The sequence below is a fragment of the Orycteropus afer genome, unplaced genomic scaffold (genome assembly GCF_000298275.1).
Source record: "Orycteropus afer afer isolate SDZICR_OR568_19922 unplaced genomic scaffold, OryAfe1.0 scaffold00100, whole genome shotgun sequence".
NCBI classification, from domain to species: Eukaryota; Metazoa; Chordata; class Mammalia; order Tubulidentata; family Orycteropodidae; genus Orycteropus; species Orycteropus afer.
The window spans coordinates 1,283,687-1,306,941 of NW_006921687.1; the positions used below are offsets into that span (position 1 = coordinate 1,283,687).

General features: G+C 36.2%; 1 protein-coding gene across 1 annotated transcript in view; it reads left to right on the plus strand.

The window, feature by feature from the left end:
* The window catches only part of ABCD2 (ATP binding cassette subfamily D member 2), an 88,174-nt gene extending 71,515 nt beyond the window's left edge, over window positions 1-16,659 (plus strand). The window contains exons 9-10 of the mRNA XM_007943154.1: window positions 782-907; window positions 16,440-16,659. Of these exons, the coding sequence (XP_007941345.1) occupies window positions 782-907; window positions 16,440-16,659 (346 nt within the window). The remainder of the gene's footprint in view (window positions 1-781; window positions 908-16,439) is intronic.
* The last annotated feature ends 6,596 nt before the right edge of the window (window positions 16,660-23,255 follow it).

The window sequence follows — 23,255 nt, forward strand, 5'->3', positions numbered from 1 at the left end:
AGAAAAAGGGGTGGGTGGGAGATAAGGGCAGAAGGGTAAGATGAAAGGGTGTTGGATAAAGAGAAGGAAATACAGACAAGTGATAGGGTGCCTCTGAAAATAGACAGTTTCCAAAGTGGGGGAGAAAATTTGTTGAGTGCAATCTAATAACTATTCACCCACTTTTTTCTAAGAATTTGATTCTGAAGCATGGTCTCAGTGCTACAAGATTAAATGCCTACTGGAAATTTGTAAGGTTAGGCATACTTGCTCTTACAGTCTTATAACAATAGAATTCCATTAGTAGGACTTTAGAACTTACTTTCTTAATAAACCAATCTTGTCATTAAATCTTTGCTGATAGGGCTGTGGCATGTTTGATAACTAGCTATTGTAATGTATTTTTCATGAAATTAGAAACTTGTTACCAAGAATGAGCTACCTTCTACAGAAAATGCATTCAGTGACCTGCAACATCTTTCCTATGCCTCATATTTATGCTTCATCAATCCACTTAACAATAATGCTTATTTTACTGTGAACAGATCAGAAAATCTGTTCAGGGAATTTAAATGTAAGAAGTATGTTTTATTCTTTTCCAAAACAGAAAATGACTACTTTTTTTTGCTTTAACACTTCACAAAAGCAAAAGAGAAATTCATTGCTAACACTTACAACCTTTAATAATGAATTTCTCTTTTGCTTTTTTAAAGTTAGTAACATTGCAACTCATTTCATCCAAAGAAAGATTTATCATGTAAGCAGCAAAATCATTAATTTATTTGTGTTTATTTTTTTAAAGACCAAAATATGCATTGCTAGATGAATGTACCAGTGCTGTCAGCATTGATGTAGAAGGAAAGATATTTCAGGCTGCGAAAGGAGCAGGAATTTCCTTACTGTCCATAACACACAGGCCTTCTCTTTGGTAAGTATTTCCAGTGCTCACTGATTTGGGATAGGTAACAGCTTTGCTAAACTTTCTATAGCAAAGCATATGACATTTCACTGATTTCCTACCTATATTTCTCTTAAACTGCTCACTAATAGGCTAGATAATGAAACCAAATATAATATTAATGTATTATTTGTTAATTATAATCACTTTCCAATAATTCTGAAAATAAGTAGAATAATTCAGTTTTTTTTTAAACTGAAAATATTCATGATAACAATTCTATAGTGTCTATTGGGAAAGGATGTATTTATATATTTTTGCATCGTTCTTTTAGTCCATTCTTTTAAATCCTAGGATGGGGGGGGGCAGGAATACAAATTGTTACTCCCTGAATGGTTAAGTTCGAAAAAAACATGGGAAATTTATTTTTTGTTGTTTTATTTTTGGGAGCAATGACCCAAAATATTTTATAAATAAACCTAATGGGATTTCCCCTTTTAAATAAATAACAATGTTTTTGCCATTTCTCTACTTTTTTCATTGATTCATTATCATAATAATAGTTGCTAATGTGGATTTAGCACCTATTCTGTTCCAGGTTCAACTTTTTTTAAGCTTCATAACAACTTTATGAAGTGTAAGTAGTCTAATATTCCCCATGTTAGAGTGTTACTTAGGAAGACACTGAGAACTAGAAAATTTAGAAGTTAAGCAGTTTCCCATGATCACACACTCTACACTGCTGTATAATTCTCTATTTGTTATAAGGAACTCATACTGTATATCATGAATAAACTTAGAAAATACTTTTTCATTCACATTACCTTCTGTTTTGTCGACAAAATCTTATTTTCCTTTGACATGCTAGTAACTATAGTTGGCTGTAGTTGCTTTGGCCTCCTCTTTCTCAAGGGGTCTGGCAAGACTCCTGTCTCTCTAGTTACAGCATTCTGTGTCAGGTGGCAGATCAAATGTGATGCCAAAGCTGTCAGCAAGTACATGACTTCAGACTTAAACTAAGTGACATGCTTTGAGTTGATTTTTAAAGCCCTTCTAGACTTTATACCTTATAGAGAATGTTTACTTTATAGTTGTGGATAAAGTTAGTATTCAATTCAGATCAGTCTTATATTGTTCAAAGATTTTTTTGGCTTTTCTGCTTGAATTCCACTTCCACTGAGAGGATAATAACTGATGTTCATATTCCATTCCAGCATTCAGCTTTTTCAGAAATTTTTTTTTTCCTCACAAAGTTAACCTAAAAAATGAGCATTTTATGAAGTGACCCTATTTACAGAACACTGTGATTTGTCTCTCTTTCATTAAGAATTCTGTGATATCTGGACCAGTAAGACCCTGATTTGCTAATCTCTCCAGAAGCAGTCTGGATCTAGTCCAGGATGAGTTAGGGTCCATGTCAATGAATCTGATTCCTCTGACTCTTCCCCTGACTCTTCCCTAGAGAAGACCAACAGGACCTGGATCTTTGAGACAATTGTGACATTTGCCTATAAATCCTTTGAATCAGGGATGACAGAGAACCAGGCCAAAAGAACTCTTGAGGTCTTCCTGGTGTGAACCTGTAATTTTCAGACTCACTTCCTAATTGATCATATGCTGAGTGTTGGCAAAAAAGAGTGATCTCTTAGTCCTGATGTTTATCTGACTTTTCTCAATGGATTCACTATGGTATCTTGTCATTTAGTTCCTTACTCAAGTTTCCTAAATAGACTTTTAAAGCATATTCAACCTTTGTTTTTCTCAATTGTTTTTTAAAGCAAGTAATATCTGTAATGTTATCTCTTGAAACAAAACCATATTTTAATTGTAGCTATCCATAATACATCTCTCTGTAAAACTAAAACTCAGGTTGTTTCTGCTTTTGAATTAGTTTTAACCATTTTAGGTTGTAGAAATCTGTCATTTCTGATCATCTTTCCTCCCTAGATGAAGTTCTTTTTTTCCCTGAAAAATATTCAGAACTGAGAAGAGATGTGTTTTTCTCTGTAACAACAAATGAGGAATTGTTGATTGTAAAAAATAAAATCAATACCAGTATATGAAGAGATCAAAATTTTGGAAGCTTATGAAATTATTTGATTTCTAGATAGAAATATAGCTTAATAATTACCACCATCCTGTGCTCTATCCTGTTTGTGAATGGAGTCTACAGATGACCTCCAATATGCCTCAGTGAAAATAGCAGTTTCTTTCACACTTCTCTAGGATAGCCCTGTAACATTATATAGAACACACCTTTGAATCTCAGGGCATGAAACACCTACACAGCTTCTTCCTCCCATCTAGAAAATCAAATAATGTTGTAGGACCAGAGTGCTGAGCCAAATCTTCATTATACACTGAGAACAGAACTTGCCCAAGATCTGATCTCACGTGTTTGAAAATTGCTCCTGGTTGTAGATCCAAGGCTAGGAGAGCCCAAGAAAAGTTGAAATAGAACAAATGAAATTTTCTTTACCATTATTTCTTTCTTATTTATAACCATTCTTCTTTTGCCTGTTACTTTTGATTCGGTTCTAATATTTTGATAGTATTTTCAGATTTTTATATTTTTTCTTGGCATAGAAATGCATTGTTTTTCTGTTTAGTTTCGATAAGGTCTGCCTATGGGGAGGTCAGGCTTTTTTTTTAAAAGCTCAGGAACCTAAAATGCAATTAATGTGCTGTCACTAACAGTACTACAAAAGGAGATGGTGGGCAGCCACACCTTTATCAATAACTGCATGGCAAGGATCGTGATAAATTTAATTCTGGAAGTAACTCAGGCATCACCTTCCGACATCTCCATTCCTCATTTGCAAGCTACTTCTATGGCAAACCCTCTCTCATCCTAACCACTCAGATCAGAATTCATCCCCAGCCACCCTGAGCCAGGTCAAATCATCCCTCGCTACCTGGGGCCAAGTCATCAGATACTAGCTATAGCCTTAGGAATCTGCACTTCATACCAGCCAGCCTCCCTCTGTTCCTCGAGCCCTCTGGAACTAGGTCAAAGCTAGAGGGACTCTGTCCTTCATCAACTGCCTGTGTAGCCTTTCTGTGTCACCCAGCCACCCAGAACTGGGTCTTCATGAGTTGGGACTCTGGAACTATGACTACCTGCACGGACCTCCTCTGAATCAGCCATTCCAAATTAAGTCAAAGTCTTATTGCCCCTGTGGCTTCATTAATTCTCCAAAATAGCTATTCACAGAGACTATTACCTATGCTTAGAGTTACATATTTATTGTCATATTGAAACACCAGACTTATGCTCTGCTAGAAATAAAAACAAAAAGGTTTATTGAAGCAATAAAAACATTTCATGAAAAGGAGAGACATACCAGTATTCAGGTAGAGTAGTGCATTGAGCTCTAAATGGCAGGAAGTGGGCAATTTTTATCAGGTCAAAGGTAGGCACAAAGAGAGGGAAGAGGCATGGCAAAATTTATAGTTTCTTAAACTACAAACTTGAAACTTTTCTTAACATTACTAACCCAATTTGTTACGTTCTGAGGTGGTCACAGTCCTGAGAGTTGTTTAACAAAAGATTCTGCCTTGAACTAATTTTCTGTCACTTCTGTAGTCTACCTTTATCTTAAGGTAAGAAGATTAGTCTTTACCTTAATTACAAATTTATAAAGAGTCAGCAGAAATTGAGCAAAAGATCTCAGTGATTAAAAATAAAGTTGCATTTGAGGGAGTCAGGAAATCAGGACTGAGACTTGGTTATTGGTATTTGGTTCATTCTAGTTACAGAGTAATTGAGGTACTCAAAGGCTCTGTCTTACGTTTTCAGTTTTAATCCTAATTCCTAACCTCTAGAGGACGTGCTGAGAACTCTGTTAGCGTAGTGCCTAAGGCACTTGACTGCTAACCAGAAGGTCGGTGGTTCAAACCCACCAGCCACTCCTTGGAAGAAAGGTTGGGTAATCTACTTCTGTAGCGATACTGCCTTGGAAACCCAAGGAGGGGTCACTATAAGTCTGTCCGACTTGACGGCACATAACAACAACAGAGGACGTGCTTGAGAAAGGCATTCTTTTAGACCAAGCTGAGTAAACATTCTAAACAGGCACTTTTAACAATGATCTAACCCAGAAATCCTGACTCTTGTCTTCATTGGTTTACCAGCAATTAAACTTTGACAAAAAGATTGAATTGTCTTTTCAGCAAAATCAGAAGTTTGTAGGTCAGACTGCAGTTTGATCCTAATGAAGTTTTAAATTTAGACCTGAGTCAACCTATTCCAGTTATGCTAGTACCTCAAGTTTTTAAATTCACATACACAGTTATAACCAGAAAGGTTACAAGCAAAGAAACTCATCGGACAAGGTTTGGAAGTGTTCTCAGCACAAGGCTTCCAATGTCCCCACGGATGTGCCACCCTCTCTTATATTAGGGTGTTCTTACCACTCCAGGAAGCTCTGAAAGGGAAAGCTCCAAGTCCTAATGCATATGTATGAATCAGTCATTATTCATGATTAACTACATCATGCCACTTTCCCTTCCTGAGTCCTGTTACCAGTCTAGGATCTGTGCAGCCTCTACTCATTTACACATTTTCACCCTCTTTTATGGAAAAGAGATTGACCCTAGATACATTCTACACGAATCTTGCCACTCATTCCCAAGTAGGATGATAACCATAGGCATGGAGGTTAGGATTTACAACACACATTTTTGGGAGACATGATTTAATCTATAACAGGAAGTCAGTTTAATTTTCCCAGTGTATTTTTCTATACCCTCATCTGCCCAAGGGTAAGACCTACTGAATTTTAGAAATGGAACGGCCATGGTTTATTCAGCCACATCTACTTTGTTTTGTTATTTAGGTGGTAAATATACTTATTTGTTGCCCAGAGAATGAATCAAACTGTCTTTAAACAAAACATTATTTCTTCTAAGCCATTTCCATACTTCCATTTCTTTCATTTTCCTGATATATATTCCTGCTTTGAGTCTGTTTATTTCTTTTTTTAAAAAGAAAGAAAATTTATTGTGATTTGGGTGCAGATTTACAAAGCAGATTTGTTTTGCTCTCACCAGTTTATGGACATTTGATTTCATGGCCCCAATTACAATCTCCCAACCATAAAAAGATCTCCTCCCCTCTCCTCCTTGTGACTACCCCTTCCCTGTCCCCTTCTTATCTATGCATTCCTGGCTGTCCAGCTTTCCCTCTATGTGAATGCTGCCTCTCTGATGTCTCATGGCTGATTGATCTAAGGGGTGCATCTTCCTAGGACAGGTGGATGCATCTCCCTAGGGTAGGTGTTCTGCTTATAGGTCTTTCTACTGTTGAGCTAAGAGCCAATCCACAGAAGTGAGTCCATTTTTAGTCCCAAAGAGTAACCCAGGGCCACAGTTTCAGGGCTTCTACCAATCTCTATCCAACCAGTAATTCTGGTCATTTTTGTGTGTTTGAATTTTGTTTCATATTTTTCCTCCTACTCTATCCAAGATCTTGAATTTTGATCCCTTTCTGAGTAGTTGGCATTGGTAGCCAGGCACTATCTAATTCTTCTGGTCTCAGGGTTATGAAGGCTGAGGTCTTGTGGTCCATCATAGCTTTGGACTAATTGTTTCCAAATGACTTGCATTTTCTTCACTCTTCTTTGTGCCAGACTAGTGGAGACCAATAATTGCATCACCATTTACAATGTTTAAGTGTTTACTGGCTATTTTATAAAACAAAGGGCACTTGATTGCTGAGTTGTTTTCAGAAACCAGAAAAAAAGGCCAAACATAGTTCTTTGTCCTACAGTTGATCTTCCTGACCTTTGTCTGTAGTTTTTCAGTATTTTTAATAGTGGGAGATTTACTCCCTGTCTTCCCTTAATATCATCAATATCAATATTTAACAGTGCCTGTTAACCTGAAAACCAAGAATCAAAAGATACTAGCAGTTGCCAGAGCTAGGGGAAAGGGTATAAGGAGTGACTGCTAATAGATATGTGGTTTATTTTGGGGGTAAAGAAAAATCTGGAATCAGTTGCGATTGTTGCACAGTCTTGTGAATATGATAAAAACCAATGAATCACACACTTTAAAAATATAAATTTTACAGTATGTGAATAATATCTCAGTTTTAAAAAGGAAGGATAAGCTGCTAAAAGGCCCATTGAGGGGGAGATACAAGATTGCAGACTAGGCAGATATAGTATCCAGCCCCTCTACAACAATGACCTGAGAAACCAAATGAAATGTGTGGATGACAATCCTGGATCCCAGAACTTCAAAGGAGAGAATAAAGAAGTAGATCAAATGCAGATTGGAGGAAGATACTGAATGAACACAATTAACAAAGATGCATATGGAATTGTGAATTGCCAACTGGCCCAGCACAGCATGAACATTTTGAATCATTGCAAGCCACATTCTGATCAGAACAGGAACCAGATAGCCAACTCCACTCTACCAGCACTGTACCAATACCCACATCACTGATAGAAGACCAGAGAGGTGTGATCTACCCCCTTACCTTGCACAACCTATCAGTGACTAGTGGTGCAGACCCCCACAGCACCCACTCAGTGACTGGTCAACCCCCCCTCCCACCACTACCAATGGTGCCATGTTTTGTTTTCTTTCTTCTTAGTTCTTCCCTCTCCCTCCCCCTAGGTTTGTTTTTTTTTTTTTCCTTCTTTGCCTTTTTTTTTTTTCTGGTTCTATGAAGTAAGCACCTCATTCCCCACCACCTTCACAGTCAGCAGCACCTGCCTCTATTCCTCCACAGTTGGTGGTGCATGCTCCTGACTGGCAAGTGCTACATTCCCACTGTAGCCATTTTTGGCAGCTAGTTCGTGAGCCAGTACTATGCTGCTTTTTCTCTCTCTCTCTTTTCTTTCTTCTTCATTCTTCCTTATTAACCCCTTTGTTTTTCTTCCCTACCCCACCTTTTTTTTGATCCTGCAGAATGGATGCCCTACATTTCTGTGTTCAGCACCTGTCCCTACACCTCAGTGTTCAGTGGTGCATGCTCCCACAGAGCAAACACAGCTTCCCACCACAGCTGTTTGGTGGCTAGCAGTTACACCAATACTATACTATCAGTACTCTATCATTTTCTTTCCTTCTCTCTCTCTTTTCTGTTTTTCTTTATTCTTAAGTCTTCCCTCTTCCCCTCCCCCATTTTTTTTTCTTGTAAATTTCTTTTGTGCTCCGGCCTTTGGGAGCTAGGGACCCTCCCAGCCCTACTCACCACACCTCCTACCCCACCAACAGGCCAAGTACCACCACCCTCTCCAACAGCACCGGATTGATGGCAGATGGAGGTCAACACCTGTCCAGCCTGCCCTCAGCTGCTCCACATGACCAGTGATCAGAAACTCAAACCCACAGTCCCACCTCCTACCCAGTCCACCCATAGAAAGGTTGTGAGCACCCTAGTTGCCAAAATAGCAACCAGAATAGCACACTTGCCCTGTTTCTGGGACATATTAAAACAAACAAAAAGCAGATGAAATAAACCAGTATACAATCAACAAATGAATAAAATAACACCACAATGTCTTGGAGACTACAGACAACTTCAGATCACACTCAAAAAAACAGGGCAAGATAGCTCAAGCAAGTGACAAAAATACAGAACCAGAATATCTTCTAGAGGAAGAAATGGTATTGGAACTAGCTGATAAGAAATTCAGAATAATTTTAATTAGGTCCCTATGACAGATTAAGAAAGAGATTAAGGAAATTACAGACCAAAAGTCAAGGAAAACACAGACAGTACTCTGGAAGAATTCAGGGGGAAAAAAAATACAAGAACAGATTGACAACATAAATGAGAATTTAGAAACCATACAAAAACAGCCAATAGAACTCCAAAAGATTAATACTGAAATCTCAGAGATAGAATGCACTGGATGGGCCAAGGCATAGCACTGAATCAATGGAAGATAGAATTAGCAAAATTAAAGGCAAATCTCTTCATACTAATCTGTTAGAGGAACAGTCAGATAAAAGGACAAAAAGAAATGAAGTCTACTAACTATGTGGGACACCATTAAGAAAAATAACTTACATGTGATCAAAATTCTGGAACAGAAAGAGATCAAAAAAGCACCAAGAAAATTTTTGAAGATTTGTTGAAATAAAACTTCCTTAACAGCATCAAAGATGTGAAGACATGGATTCAAGATGTTCAGCAAACCCCAAATAAGATAGATCCCAAAAGAAAATCACAAGGACATATCATAATCAAACTTTCTAAAACCAAAGACAAAAAAGGAATCCTGAAAGCAGCTTGAGAAAAACCTACAAAGGAGAACCAGTAAGACCAAGCTCTGATTTCTCAGGTAAACCTTGTAGACAATGGGAAGACATATATAAAACTCTGAGAGAAAATAATTTCCAACCAAGAATTATATATCCAGCGAAATTGTCCCTCAGAAATGATGGCAAAATTAGGACATTTCCAGATTAACAGAAAATAAGGAAATTTATGAAAACTAGACCAACCTCCCAAGAAATTCAAAAGAAGTCCTTCCAACAGAGAACAACAATGAAAGAGAGCAACCTAAGATTAAAACATAACAACATTACCCAGAAATAAACCCAGATATAGAAATATCAATAATAAAATAAAGCTACAAGACTGAAAATAGGGAAAAAGGTAGGTCAATTAGTAAACAATGACAACTACAAAACAAAATAGGGAATAAATGGTGTAGTTACAGAATTTTCAAAGGAAGAGGAAGTCAAGACATTATGAATATATAACTGACTGTTTCATGCTTGGGAATTACAATAAATTATAAGGTAACCTCAAAGAAAATTATTAAACTTTCTCATCACAATAAAAAAGAAAAAAATCATTAAGACTCAGTAAGCACTAAAACCACAGCAATGAAGGAAATGATAAGAAAATCTCTAAACAAAATTAATTCGCCAAAGAAAAATAGAGAGAGCAAAGAAACAGTCAACAGCACACACACACATCACAGCAAAATGACAGCAATGAATTAATAGCTATTCATAATTATTCTGCATATTAATTGTTGAAATGCACCAGTGCAGTGAGAAAGAGTACCAGAATGGGTAAGAAAACAGGACCCATCAATATGTTTTCTACAAGACACAAATAAGCTGAAAATCAAAGGATAGGAAAACATATATCAAACAAACTGGAGCGAAAAAAAGGAGGAGTGGCAATGTTAATTGCTGGCAAAGTAAACTTCCAGCAAAAGAGACAAGGGAGATCATTATATAGTGATTAAAGGATCAATCTAACAAGAGAATATAACCATAATTAATATCTACACACACAATTAAAGACCCCTAAAATATATAAATCAGACTTTAACAGAATTGAAAAGAGAAACAGACAACTCTATGATAATAGAAGGAGACTTTAACATACTACTGTCAGTGAAGAACAGAACAACTAGAAAGAAACTCAACAAACATACAGAAGTTCGAAACAACACAACCAGCTAGACCTCATAGATGTATATGGAACACTCCACCCAACAACAGCACAATGTACATTCTTTTACAGTGCACGTGGAACTTATGCCAGAATAGCCCATATGTTAAGCCACAAAGCAAGCCTCAGAACATTTAAAAACATCAAAATACTACAAAACATCTTCTCAGATCACAACATTATAAAATTAGAAATCAACAACAGGAAGATCAAGAGGAAGAAGTCAAATACATGGAAACTGAATAATATCCTGCTTAAAAACTAATAGGTAAGAGAAGACATAAAAAATGAGAAGAAAAATTTCTTAAAAACAATGAAAATGGAAACACAGCATATCAGATCTTTGGAACACAGCAAAAGCAGTGCTCAGAGGATAATTTATAGCACTAAATGCAAGCATCAAAAAGAAAGAACTAAAATCAAGAATGCCATAGCCCAGCATCTGCAACTATTAGAAAAAGGGCAGTTAAAAAAAAAAGAAAAAGAAAAAAACCCTACACTAAGTAGAAGAAAGGAAATAATAAAAATTTGGCCAGAAATAAATGAAACAGAAAAAACAATAAAAAGAATCAACAAGACTAAAAGTTCTATGAAAGGATTAACAAAATTGACAAACAACTGGCAAAATTTACAAAGGAAAAGAAGGAAGAGATTCAAATGACATGAATAAGAAATAAAGCAGGCAATGTCACAACAGAGCCAACTGACATTAAAAAAGATAACAGAATACTAGGAAGAACTGTATGCCAACAAATTCGAAAACCTAGAAGAAATGGAAAAATTTCTAGAAGCATATTACCTACCCAGACTTACACAATCTGAAGTAGAAAAACTGAACAGACCCATCTTAAAAAAAGAAATTGAACTAGTTAGAAATAAGCTCCCAGGAAAAAAAAAAAAAAAAAGTCCTGGTCCAGATAGCTTCACTGGTAAATTCTACCAAATTCTACTCAAACTATTCTAGAAAGTAAAATAAGATGGAATAATCCCAAACTCATTTGAAACAAGCATAACCCTGATACCAAAACCAGCCAGACACCACTAAAAAAGAAAATTATACACCAATAACCCTCATGAACATAAATGTAAAAATTTTTAACAGAATCCTAGCCAATAGAATCCAATGTTGTTGTTGTTATGTGCCATCGAGTGGGACCCGACTCATAGCGACCCGTCCTTGGGTTTCTGAGGCAGTATCACTACGGAAGTAGATTGCCCAACCTTCCTTCCAAGGAGTGGCTAGTGGGTTTGAACTGCCAGCCTTCTGGTTAACAGTCAAGTGCCTTAGGCACTATGCTACCAGAACTCCCATAGAATCCAATAACACATAAAAAAAAAAAATGAGCAAGTGGGGTTCAGGTAAGTAAGAGTGGTTCAGCATTAGAAAAACAATCAGCACACTCCACCACATAATTAAAGTAAAAGAACAACATGATTATATCAATCAGTGCAGAAAAAGGCATTTGACAGAATCTAACACCCATTCTTAATAATGTTGTTGTTGTTATGTGCCGTCAAGTCGGACCCAACTCATAGCAACCCCTCCTTGGGTTTCCGCGGCAGAATCAGCACGAAAGTAGATTGCCCCATCTTCCTTCCAAGGAGTGGCTGGTGTGTTTGAACCACCAGCCTTCTGGTTAGTAGTCAAGTGCCTTAGGCACTATGCTACCAGAGCTCCTATTTTTAATAATTCTTAATAATAACACTCATCAAAATAGGAATATAAGGAAAATTGCTCAACATAATTAAAGGCATATACACAAAACCATGGCCAACTTTATTCTTAATGGAGAGAGACTGAAAACATTCCCATTGCAAGTAGGAACAAGAAAGGGATGCCCTTTATCATCACTTGTATTCAATATTGCATTGCAAGTCCTACCAGAGCCATAAAGCAAGAAAGGGAAATAAAAGACATCCAAATTGGTAAAGAAGAGATAAAACTCTGTTTGCAGATGATGTGATCCTTGAGGACCCCAGAGACTCAACAACAACAAAAAAAAATACTGAAATTAATAGACGGCTCTAGCAAAGAGGCAGGGGACAAGATCAACATACAGTTTTCTACACTAACAAAGAATATTCTGAAAAGGAAATGAGGAAACAATACCATATACAATAGCCACCCAAAAGATAATGTACTTAATCATAAACCAACCAGAGACCCAGAAGACCTATACAAAGAGAACCAGAAAACACTCTTACAAAAAACAAAAAAAGGCTTACTTAAATGGAAAAACATGCCATGGTCATGGATAGGAAGACTTAACATTATAAAAATATCAATACTACCTAAAGCAATTTACAGATACAATGCAATCCTGATCCAGACTCCACCATCATTCTTTAAAGAGATGGAAAAACTAATCACTAATTTCATATAGAAAGGAAATAACACCCCAGATAATCAAAACACTACTAAAAAATAACAAAGTAGGATACCTCACACTCCCTGATCTCAAAACCTACTATATCATCGTAGTCAGTATTGCCTGGTATTGATACAATAACAGAGACACATAGACAATGGAACAGAATTGAGAACCCAAAATTAAATTTATCCGCATATGGACAGCTAATCCTTGACAAAGCATCATTAAATGTGGAAGAGAGTCTCTAACAAATGCTGTTGGGAAAGCTGAACATCCATTTGCAGAAAAATGAAACAGGGTACATATCTCTCACCATATACAAACACTAACTCAAGGTGGATCAAAGACCTAAATGTAAAACCTGAAACTCAGAAAGATCATTAAAAAAGGATGGGGAGCAAATGTAGGGGCCCTAATACATGGCATTAACCCACTATCAAACATAGTTAAAGACACACAAACAACAGAAGACAAACTGGACAACTGGGATTGCCTAAAAAACATTTATACACATCATCAGACTTCATCAGAAGAGTAAAAAGAGAACCTACAGACTGGGAAGAAAATTTTGACAACAACATACCAGACAAGAAGAGATTAATCTCTAAAATTTATAGAAAACTTTAGCATCTCAACAACAGAAAGACAATCCAGTTAAAATATGGGCAGAGGACATGAGCAGGCACTTCACCAAAGACATTCAGGCAGCCAGCAAACACATGAAGAAATGCTGGTGATCATTAGCCATTAGAGAGGTGAAATCAAAACAACATTGAGATATCATCTCACCCTAGCATTAATAGCTAAATTAAAATTAAAAAAACAGAAAACAATAGATGCTGGTGAGGGTAGCAAAAGACTGGAATCCTCATACACTGCTGGTGGGACTATAAAATGGTGCAGCCACAGTGGAAAATATTGTGGTGCTTCCTTAAAAAGTTGTATATAGACATACCATGTGATCCAGCAATCCCACTACTAGGTATACACCCTAGAGAAATAAGAGCTGTGACATGAACAGATAGATGCACAATCATGTTCATCACAGCATTATTTACAATAGCAAAAAAGGAAACATCCTAAGTACCCATTAATGGATAAATGGATAAACAAATTATGGCACATACACAGTGGAATACTATGCAGTGGTAAAGAATAATGACAAATTTGTGAGACAGCTAATAACATGGGTGAACCTAGAGAACATTATGCTGAGTGAAATTAGTCAATCACAGAAAGACAAATATTGTATAAGACTACTATTATAAAAAAGCAGGAAAAGGTTTACACATAGAAAGACAGAAAAAAGTTACCAGGGGTGGGATGGAAAGGGAGGGTAAATTACAAACTAAAAAGTAGATGTGTGTTAACTTGGGTGAAGGAAAATGCAATATGCAATAAGGGAGAGGTTAGCACAAAATGATCAGGCAAAGGAAGACACAAGAGTTAAGAGCAACGAAAGTAAATACTATTACATACACATTCCTGCAGTAACAGTAATAACAATAATCCATGAGTGGATATATAGAAAGACATGCAAGCTGAACAGCTGTGGGAAGGCAAATGAGACTACACCCACGAATCTATATAGGTTTGACAAAGGATAATTATACATATGTATATGTGCTGCAAATAGACCATGGATATAGTAGAGCATACAGGGTGCAAAGTTTTGAAAACTTCTTAGCCATAACAAAACTCCTTGAGGACCTTGAGTCACTGGGCCTAGGGGCTCAAGACCATTGTCTTGGGAGAGATCAAGGTCAATTGCCGTAACATAGTCCAAAAAGACAATGTTCTGTATCCTGCTTTGGTGAGTAGCAACTAAGGTCTTAAAAACTTCTGAGCAGCTATTGCAACTATCCATTTCTCCTTGTCCATAGCAAAGAGAATGAAGAAAATCAATGACATAAGGAAATGGTTAGTTGAAAGGACTAATGGCACCAGCCTTCACCACCCTGAGACTGGAACTACTAGCTGGTGCCCAGCTACCACTGCTGACCTCTCTTAAAAGGAATCACAATAGGAGGTCCTGGATAGAGTGGAAGAAAAGTGTGGAACACACAGTAATAAAGACCAGACTTGCTAGTCAAATAGAGACTGGTAGAACCGCTCAGACTATGGCCTTTAGACACTTCAAGCCTAGAACTGAACACACCCACATGGCTCAACTTTCAGCCAAGCCCGTAAGGAGAACAATATTGTGGGCCCAAAAGGTGAACAGTAACACCAGGGAGGTACAAACTCCTTTGAATTGTACAAGATCAAAAGGGCAGGATTTGCCCAGGGATAAAGCTCAGAAAGCTTTAAGGGACAGGAGAGAAGGATGAATGGAAAACCATGAACACAGGGAGTAAGTGGGAAGAGTTCTGTTACATTGTGGGGATTGCAATCAGTGTCACAAAACAGAATGTGTATGAATTGGTGAATGAAAAACCAATTTGTCCTGTAAACTTTCACCCAAATCACAATAAAAAGTTAAAAAGTCCACTGATCATAGTAAATAATGCTTGAAAGGAGGAGAGAACAGCTATACAGGAAAGACAGGAAACCTAAGAACACAGGTCAGTTCAGAATAGTGACAAAATGTAGGTGGTTCACCTATGAGGGACCAGCTCTCCCAGCTTTACTCTCTCAACATATCACTACAAATCCCAGAGACTGGTGATCTCAGATTCCTTTTAAGAAAAGATGGATTATCTCCTGTCTCATCAGGAAAATAATTTCTGTACCTCTCTGAAGTTCCTAATTAGGAATCTGGACCATGACAAAAGAAATTATATTATAAGAAGGTTTGTTAAAAGATTTCTATCAAGTAGTTCTTAAAAAAAAAAAAAAAAATTAAAAACAACTGGTCCGATTAACAGCTTCACAGTGAACGCAGAAAAGATTGAAGTTGTCAAGCCTTTCATATTACTTGGTTCTACAATCAACACCAATGGAAGCAGCAGTCAAGACGTCAGACGACGTATTGCCTTGGGTAAATCTGCTGCAAAAGACCTCTTTCAAATGATGAAGAGCAAAGCTGTCTCCTTGAAGACTAAGGTGGACCTAACCCGAGCCATGTATTTTCAATCACCTCTTATGCATGTTAGAGCTGAGCAATGAATAAGGAAGATTGAAGAAGAGTTGATGCTTTTGAGTTGTGTTGTTGGAAAAGAATGCTAAGAGTCCCATTGTCTGCTAAAAGTACTAACAAATCTATCTTGGAAGAAGTGCAGCCAGAATGCTCCTTGGAAGCGAGAATGGCCATACTTTGTCTCACCTACTTTGGTCATGTTGTCAGAAGGGGACCGCTCCCTGGAGAAGGATATCATGCTTGGTAAAGTGGAGGGTTAACAAAGAAGGGGAAGGCCCTCATTGAGATGGATAGACAGAGCGGCTGCAACAGTGGGCTCAGGTATAGCAAGGATTGTGAGGCTGGCACAAGACTGGGCAGTGTTTTGTTTGACCCTATGTGTAGGGTCACTATGAGTCAGAGATGACTCGATGGCACCTAACAACAACAACAACATCCATCAGAATAAGAAATAAATTTAATATGATCAATAAGAATCACCTAGAGATTAGATTAATGACTTTTAGGTTTAAAAAATAATCACAATATTTAACATCTTATGGGATCCTTGAAAATCAAATGTAAAATAGGCACCTTACTTAAAATTTTTCTTTAGGTATAAATTAAAATGATAAACCCATAATTGGAATGGCTTTTCACAATTATTACTAATGATATTATTTTATTTTATTTATGCAGGAAATATCACACTCATTTATTACAGTTTGATGGTGAAGGAGGGTGGCGCTTTGAACAGTTGGATACTGCTATCCGTTTAACACTGAGTGAAGAAAAACAAAAGCTGGAATCTCAGCTAGCGGGAGTTCCCAAAATGCAGCTGAGACTCAATGAACTATGTAAAATTCTGGGAGAAGACTCAGTACTGAAAACAATCAAAAATGAAGATGAGACATCCTAATTTCTTTTGACATATTTTGAAAGTTAATTTTTAGGTAAAGGCTTTAAGAAACACAGAGACACTGTTACAGTGCATGCATTGTGTTAAACTAAGCACAGGGAAAAAAAGCAGCAAGAAATGTTTTATATAATTTTAGCTTCAAGGAAGTATATGATCTGAATTTTCAGAAGAAAATAAACAATGGATTACGTAAAGATTAGTCATTATGGCTTATACTAATTCCTACTGGAAACCTAATTCACCTGCATAACAGGATTTTTAAAGTGAATTCATGATGAATATTTGCTATGTGTATGTGATGTCTGAAGTTCTTAACAAACATGGAGCATATCCTGAGAATGAAACAATTTAAGAGGAACATTTGAGTACCACCAGGTGTATAAAATTAGAAGTTTGATTAACAATTCAGTCTATTGATGGTTTGGTAACTAGAATTCATGTTCATCATTGCTAGTAGCCAGCTAAACATCTACACAAAATAGGAGCAGTTTGATAAATAATTTCAATATATATAAAAAAAAAAAAAAACACTGTATGGCAGTGGTTGAAAGAAAGAAGCATGGCTATACATGTATAAAATGCCATATTATTTAATTTTAGACTTTCAGCATCTTAATACAGGCACAGCATGTTAATTTTAACAGACACCTTACATATTTCTTAAATTTTAAGAAGAGAATTGCCAATACAGAAAAGGAGTATCCAAACAATGTTTCCCAGCCTATTATTTTACTTGGCAGCAATATCTCTTACAACTTCTATCCAGAGATACTGAGCTTGTTTTGTGCCCAAAGGAGGAGTCCACCACATTTTTGAAATTGCAGTGCTATAGAAGAAAATAGGAAATTTCAAAGTCACAGTAGTGTAAGTGCAACGTGGGAATATCACTGGTCTATGGCTAAAATTGAGCCAAGGAAGTTAGCAAATCTTTCATCAATTCTGTGCTCATATTCAATACTAATGTATCTCTAAGGCATCAGCAATCAGAAGGGCAATTCACTGGGTTAGGTGAATTTAATATTTGTTATTAATAATAAGAAAGAATCTGTATAGAATATATAAAATAATTTTTATCTGTTTGTGTGTTTTGGAACTTGGAAGCACAAAACCCAGGCGTGACACTTGAATCTACTGCCTATTCCACCATATTGATAGGGCAGAAAAAACTGAAATGATCAGTTGTTAGTGGCTTGGGATTTTATTTGCATATTTAGACATAGCCATAACAGATGCTAACACAATGATTCTCAGTCTTTTTCAGGTAGTAAAGTGCCTGGAAATTGATCATTATACAGCATCATGATATTTTGACTTTTTTCAATTCTGCCATGTTAATTTTTCATTTCAATAAATGTAACCATCTTAAATGAAGGAGAACAATATAAAGTCATAACTGGTACATGTGTGCAAGCTTTCTGTTAGTATTTATTAGCTACTCATTTATTCATGGGGAGCTCTGGTAGCATAGTGGCTAAGACACTTGCCTGCTAACCAGACGGCTGGCGGTTCAAACCCACCAGCCACTCCTCGGAAGGAAGGTTGGGCAATCCTACTTCCGTAGTGATACTGCCTTGGAAACCCAAGGAGGGGTCGCTATGAGTCAGAGCTGACTCGACGGCACATAACAACAACAACAACAACATTTATTCATGAGGCAGGTAATAAAAGTTTGAAGGAAAAAGCATGGAACCAAAATTTAAAACTGAAAAAAATTATCCATGAATCTTAATTTCTGTATTAGCAGCTATCTATTTTATACAATACTACTGTAGGAGGAAAAAATCTTTGGCAAGTGTCTTAAGGTAAATTAACTTTTAAGAGTACACAAGGTAATGAAAGTTCTCTTTTGAAATGTGCATAATTTTCATAATTTAAGAAATAAAAAGTTGAAGATCTGGTATGTTTTGAGACTTTTAGGCCCTTTAATGAAAATTATGCCAAAACAAATACTAGATTTGTAGTTAAGCCCTTACTTGCTTACCAGTGAGCTAAAAGGAAAACTCATTATGAATCATGTACAGGATTCAAAGATGTTTTAAATTCTGTATAACAAATTATACACACTGTAAGTCAAATGTTAAAGTTCTCAGAGGAACATATTTTCCGTGAGCTTTTATGTACCTATTCTTATCTCCTTCCTCTTGCCCCCGCAGGACCAATATTCTCTAACTTGGAAGAGAAAAAAGCTGTGATTCAAATTTGTGTTTATGTGCCATTCAGCTGTTTCCAAAATAGTCCAATGGGTATATCAAATCTTGCTATTCTTATAGTTATCTATATAGCTATAATTAATGAATAATGTGAAAAAGATTGTAAAACTAAGTGCTTGTTTTTAAATACAGCAAGGAATATATGATTGGAGCTCTGCTGGCATAGTGCCTAAGGCATGTGACTGCTAACTAGAAGGAATACATGAGGAAAAGAAAAAGAAAGGATATTTCCATTTCAAACTGGTTTTACGATGTTATTTGCCCAAACTTTTGACTTTTATTATTTTTGACAAAGAAAGCTGTAATTTTATGGAACTTAATTTTTAAATGTGCTTTTTAAAAAAATTTATTTAAGTCAAACGTGGAAAATAAGGTGTGTACTATGAAAATATTACATTGTATTTCTACAGCATGTAGCGTTATGCCAAGCATGAGACTAAAATAGTGTATGTACTTGTAAGTAGGATAATGTGTGAAAATCTAGAATAATCTCAAGGAGAATAATATATCTTGGAACTCAACCCAAATTTATACTTGTTTACAGTAGGAATGATTTTCTCCTGATAGTAATTGGATTTTTGTGTCAAATTTTGGTCTGCCAGTAAAGATATAATTGAAGATAATTTTTTATTTAAGCTTTGGTTCCAAGTATCATTTCATATTTGACAATTGGCATAGCCTATTATAATCTGTTTGGAATAGCTTTTTAATTCCATTAGCATAGAAATATCTGTTACACATTGGAAACCAAATCCAGAAAATGTAACACACTTCTCAGATATGCAGAAAATGGTAAAGGTTATTATCTTTGATTATAGAAGATGCTTTTGATAAAATTAATTTATAGGCAAAAATTATTTAGAAGTATAAATTACTTTCACATAACCTGGAATATTTAAAGTCTGCTGATATACATTTAAGTATATCACATATGTTTTGGTGTTGTATATTCTAATGTTTGCCATGTGAGAACCTTCAGGTAAATGTATAAAATATTTTTATTAAAAACAAATCCCTTCTTCTTCATTATTGGTGCCTTTTCATGATTACCAAATACAAAGTACTTTAGCATTTTTCTTCTGAAAATTTCAAAACCAATTATCTACTTTTTATAAGATGAATTTTGTTAATGAAAGTGAATGAGAAAAAATGGTGCTTAATGGTAAAAAAAAATCACTATGTAGCTGAATTAGAATGTGGCTTTGTGTAAAATGCAATATGTAGGTATGTATTGAACTCAATATGTATTGAGCTCAATATCCTATGTGACTCCTTAATCAACATGGAAAAGTCTTGAATAATCAAAGGACTTACAAATTACTACAATGATGGAAAATGTTCTACTACTGTACTTTAAATGATCGTGTTTGGTATGCATCTGCATATACCTCAGTTACAAACTATATATAGTAATATGAACAATAGTGACTAAATAGTTGCTTAAATATTTGTATTTCTTTATTACTTCAACCCACACTTATTTATTAAATGTTTTCTGTTATGAGGCACTGTGCTAGGTTCTAGGAATAAATAAAATATGATCTCTGCCCTGAGAAGATTATTTAGATTATTGTAGCCACCAAGTCAATTCCGACTCATGGCAACAAGAAAGGACAGAGTAGAACTGCTCCATAGGATTTCCAAGTTTATAAATCTTTAGCAGAGTAGACGGTCACTCTTTGTGCATACAGCTCTGCTCTCTCCCTCCTTCATAGCTACTATATCACGTACAGCTCTGAAATTTCAGAAACGAGCACCTTCAGCCAAGTAGGCACAAAGCACTGCATATGTTAGTCCATTAAATCTTCACAAGGTTCTAACACAGAAGGGAAGTGACACACACAAAGGTTAAGTAACTCATCCAAACTCATATAGTTAACAAGATGTAGAGCTGAAATTTGAGCCTAGCAATATTTGATTACAAAAAAAACCTATGCAACCCACATTGCCAAATTTTAATTCGTTTAGGCCTTTTTTCAGTACTACTATTTTTAACTCCAAAATTTTAAGTATTTTTTAGACTAACTCAAGCTCTCTGAATAACAAAATGGATGCATTTTATTATTTGAAAGGGAATTTTTGTATTATAAATTATATGTATTTTTAGTGTTTATTATAAATTATGGATGTGGTCCTTGGAAGAGGCAAATTTTCATATGTTTGGAGGAAGAAATGCCCAAATTGTTTTTTTATTCATTCAGTAAATATTTACTGAAGCATTCAAGCTGACAGTTACTATGCTAGAGATTCAGTGGCTAAGAAGACAGACCTAGTCTCAACTCTTATGAAACATTTTAATACATTAATGTTAAATGATTTCATGCCTATTAGATGTTGTAGTGCCATATAAATGCCATGTTTGTTTTGTAATATCTTCTCAAATTTTGTATTTCCTTCCTTAGACCACTGGGTTGCAACCCTTGAGTAATAAGCATTTTCTGATGGCACTATACACTTTTGAGCTTCATATTCCTCATGCCCTCCAATTTAGTCTAAATTACTTGATCCAATAAAATGGTCCATAAGATTATATTGTCCTTCACCAGTGGAGCTCCCAAACATTTAGCATACTGTGTTGAAACGTGAGCTAAGTTAGGTTCCAGAGTTCTGATCGAGTAAAATGGTCCTGTTTTGTCCATTCTCAAATATTTCTCTTGTGTTAACACAGAATGCAGATAACTATAGTGGGAAAGTTAATAAATAATTATAAAAGTGGATAAACACAAGGCATTCAAAATTAAACACAGTGAAAATTACATGGTTTATTCCAATACTGTAACCCTATCTATGTAGAAGATGTGGTGAATTAGTGTCCACTGTAAGTGATTTGTGTACATTAATGCTTATAAAACAGATTATGCAGCAGTGAAAAAGCAAGAAACCAAATCTGCTGCCATGGAGTTGACTCCAACCGATAGTGACCCTATAGCCTACAGTAGAACTGCCCCATAAGGTTTCCAAGGATATATAACACTACAGAAACAGACTGCCTCATCTTTCTCCCATGGAGCGGTTGGTGGGTTCAAACAGCTGTCCTTTTGGTTAGCAAGCATCCCAATGCTTTAACCACTGTGCCACCAGAGTGCCTTATGCAGAAATGAAACAATGAAATATTGTTAAACACTAATATTGACTTGGCTATATCATTTAGTTAGAGGGAACCCTGGTAGTTCAGTAATTGAGTGCTCAGCTGATAACCAAAAGGTCAGTGATTTGAATGCACCAGCTGCTCCTTGGCGTAAAGATGTGGCAGTCTGCTTCCGTAAAAATTTACAGCCTTGGGAACCCTATGGGGCAGTTCTGTTCTGTCCTGTAGGGTGGCTATGAGTCAGAATTGACTCGATGGCAAAGGTTTGGTTTTTTGGTTTATATCATTTAATTATATTATTAATCTATGCATATAAAATAGGTAGCAACCTTATGTGCTAAAAATAATTTATATAGAAAGGATGTATTACACTTAGTAATTAAAATTGAGTGGGACTAAACTTACCCAAATGTGTAAAACTAAAGAATTGTCTCAGAACTCACACCACATAGGGAAGGGGCAAAAGAGGTCCTATAATGAGATGACCTCTTACTGGACAGCTGATATAATGGGACCCTTTTCAACACACAGATAATTCCAGGATAACAAAGACTCGTGAAGCCAATGTCAAAGTTCCCTATTTTAGACCAGATTGTAGTGCAGTATATATCAGGTTTCCAGGATCTATGTAGGTGGTTAGGATCTAGATAAATGAAGTTAATGTAGATCCAAGCAGATACATATATTTTCCTGCAACAAAAGATGCCCTTAATAAGGTGTACTTCTCCACTCTATCTGAAATGCCACAGGTGCATGCACACACACACAAAATCCATTAGAAGTTTAATTTAAAAAATAGCATAAAAATTTTGTGATATAAGGAACAATTTCTTTCTTAAATTTATACCGTTTCATGGTATTCAGCACCACCCTTCCATGATGTGTCCACCATCTGTTCCCTCTGTTCCTGAACAGCTGTCTCCCTTTGTTTCGTCTTCTAGTTCTTTATACCCTTGGCTGGACATGACAGTTGGTCCCTTTTGCTTTCCCTCTTATTCATATTATTTTCAAGAATATCCTTACCCCACTATCTTCATCTATCAAAACTCTATGGAACTGTAAGGAGTGTTTTATTCTTTCCAGTTTTATGTAACTTTTTCTTTTATGCTAACAGAACACTTTATTTGAAACCCTACATAACATTTATCACATGCTACCTTTTATTAAGGAACTCTGGTAGCATAGTGCCTAAGGCACTTGACTGCTGACCAGAAGGCTGGTGGTTCAAACTCAACAGCCACTCCTCAGAAGGAAGGGTGGACAATCTACTTCCATGGTGATACTGCCTTGGAAACCCA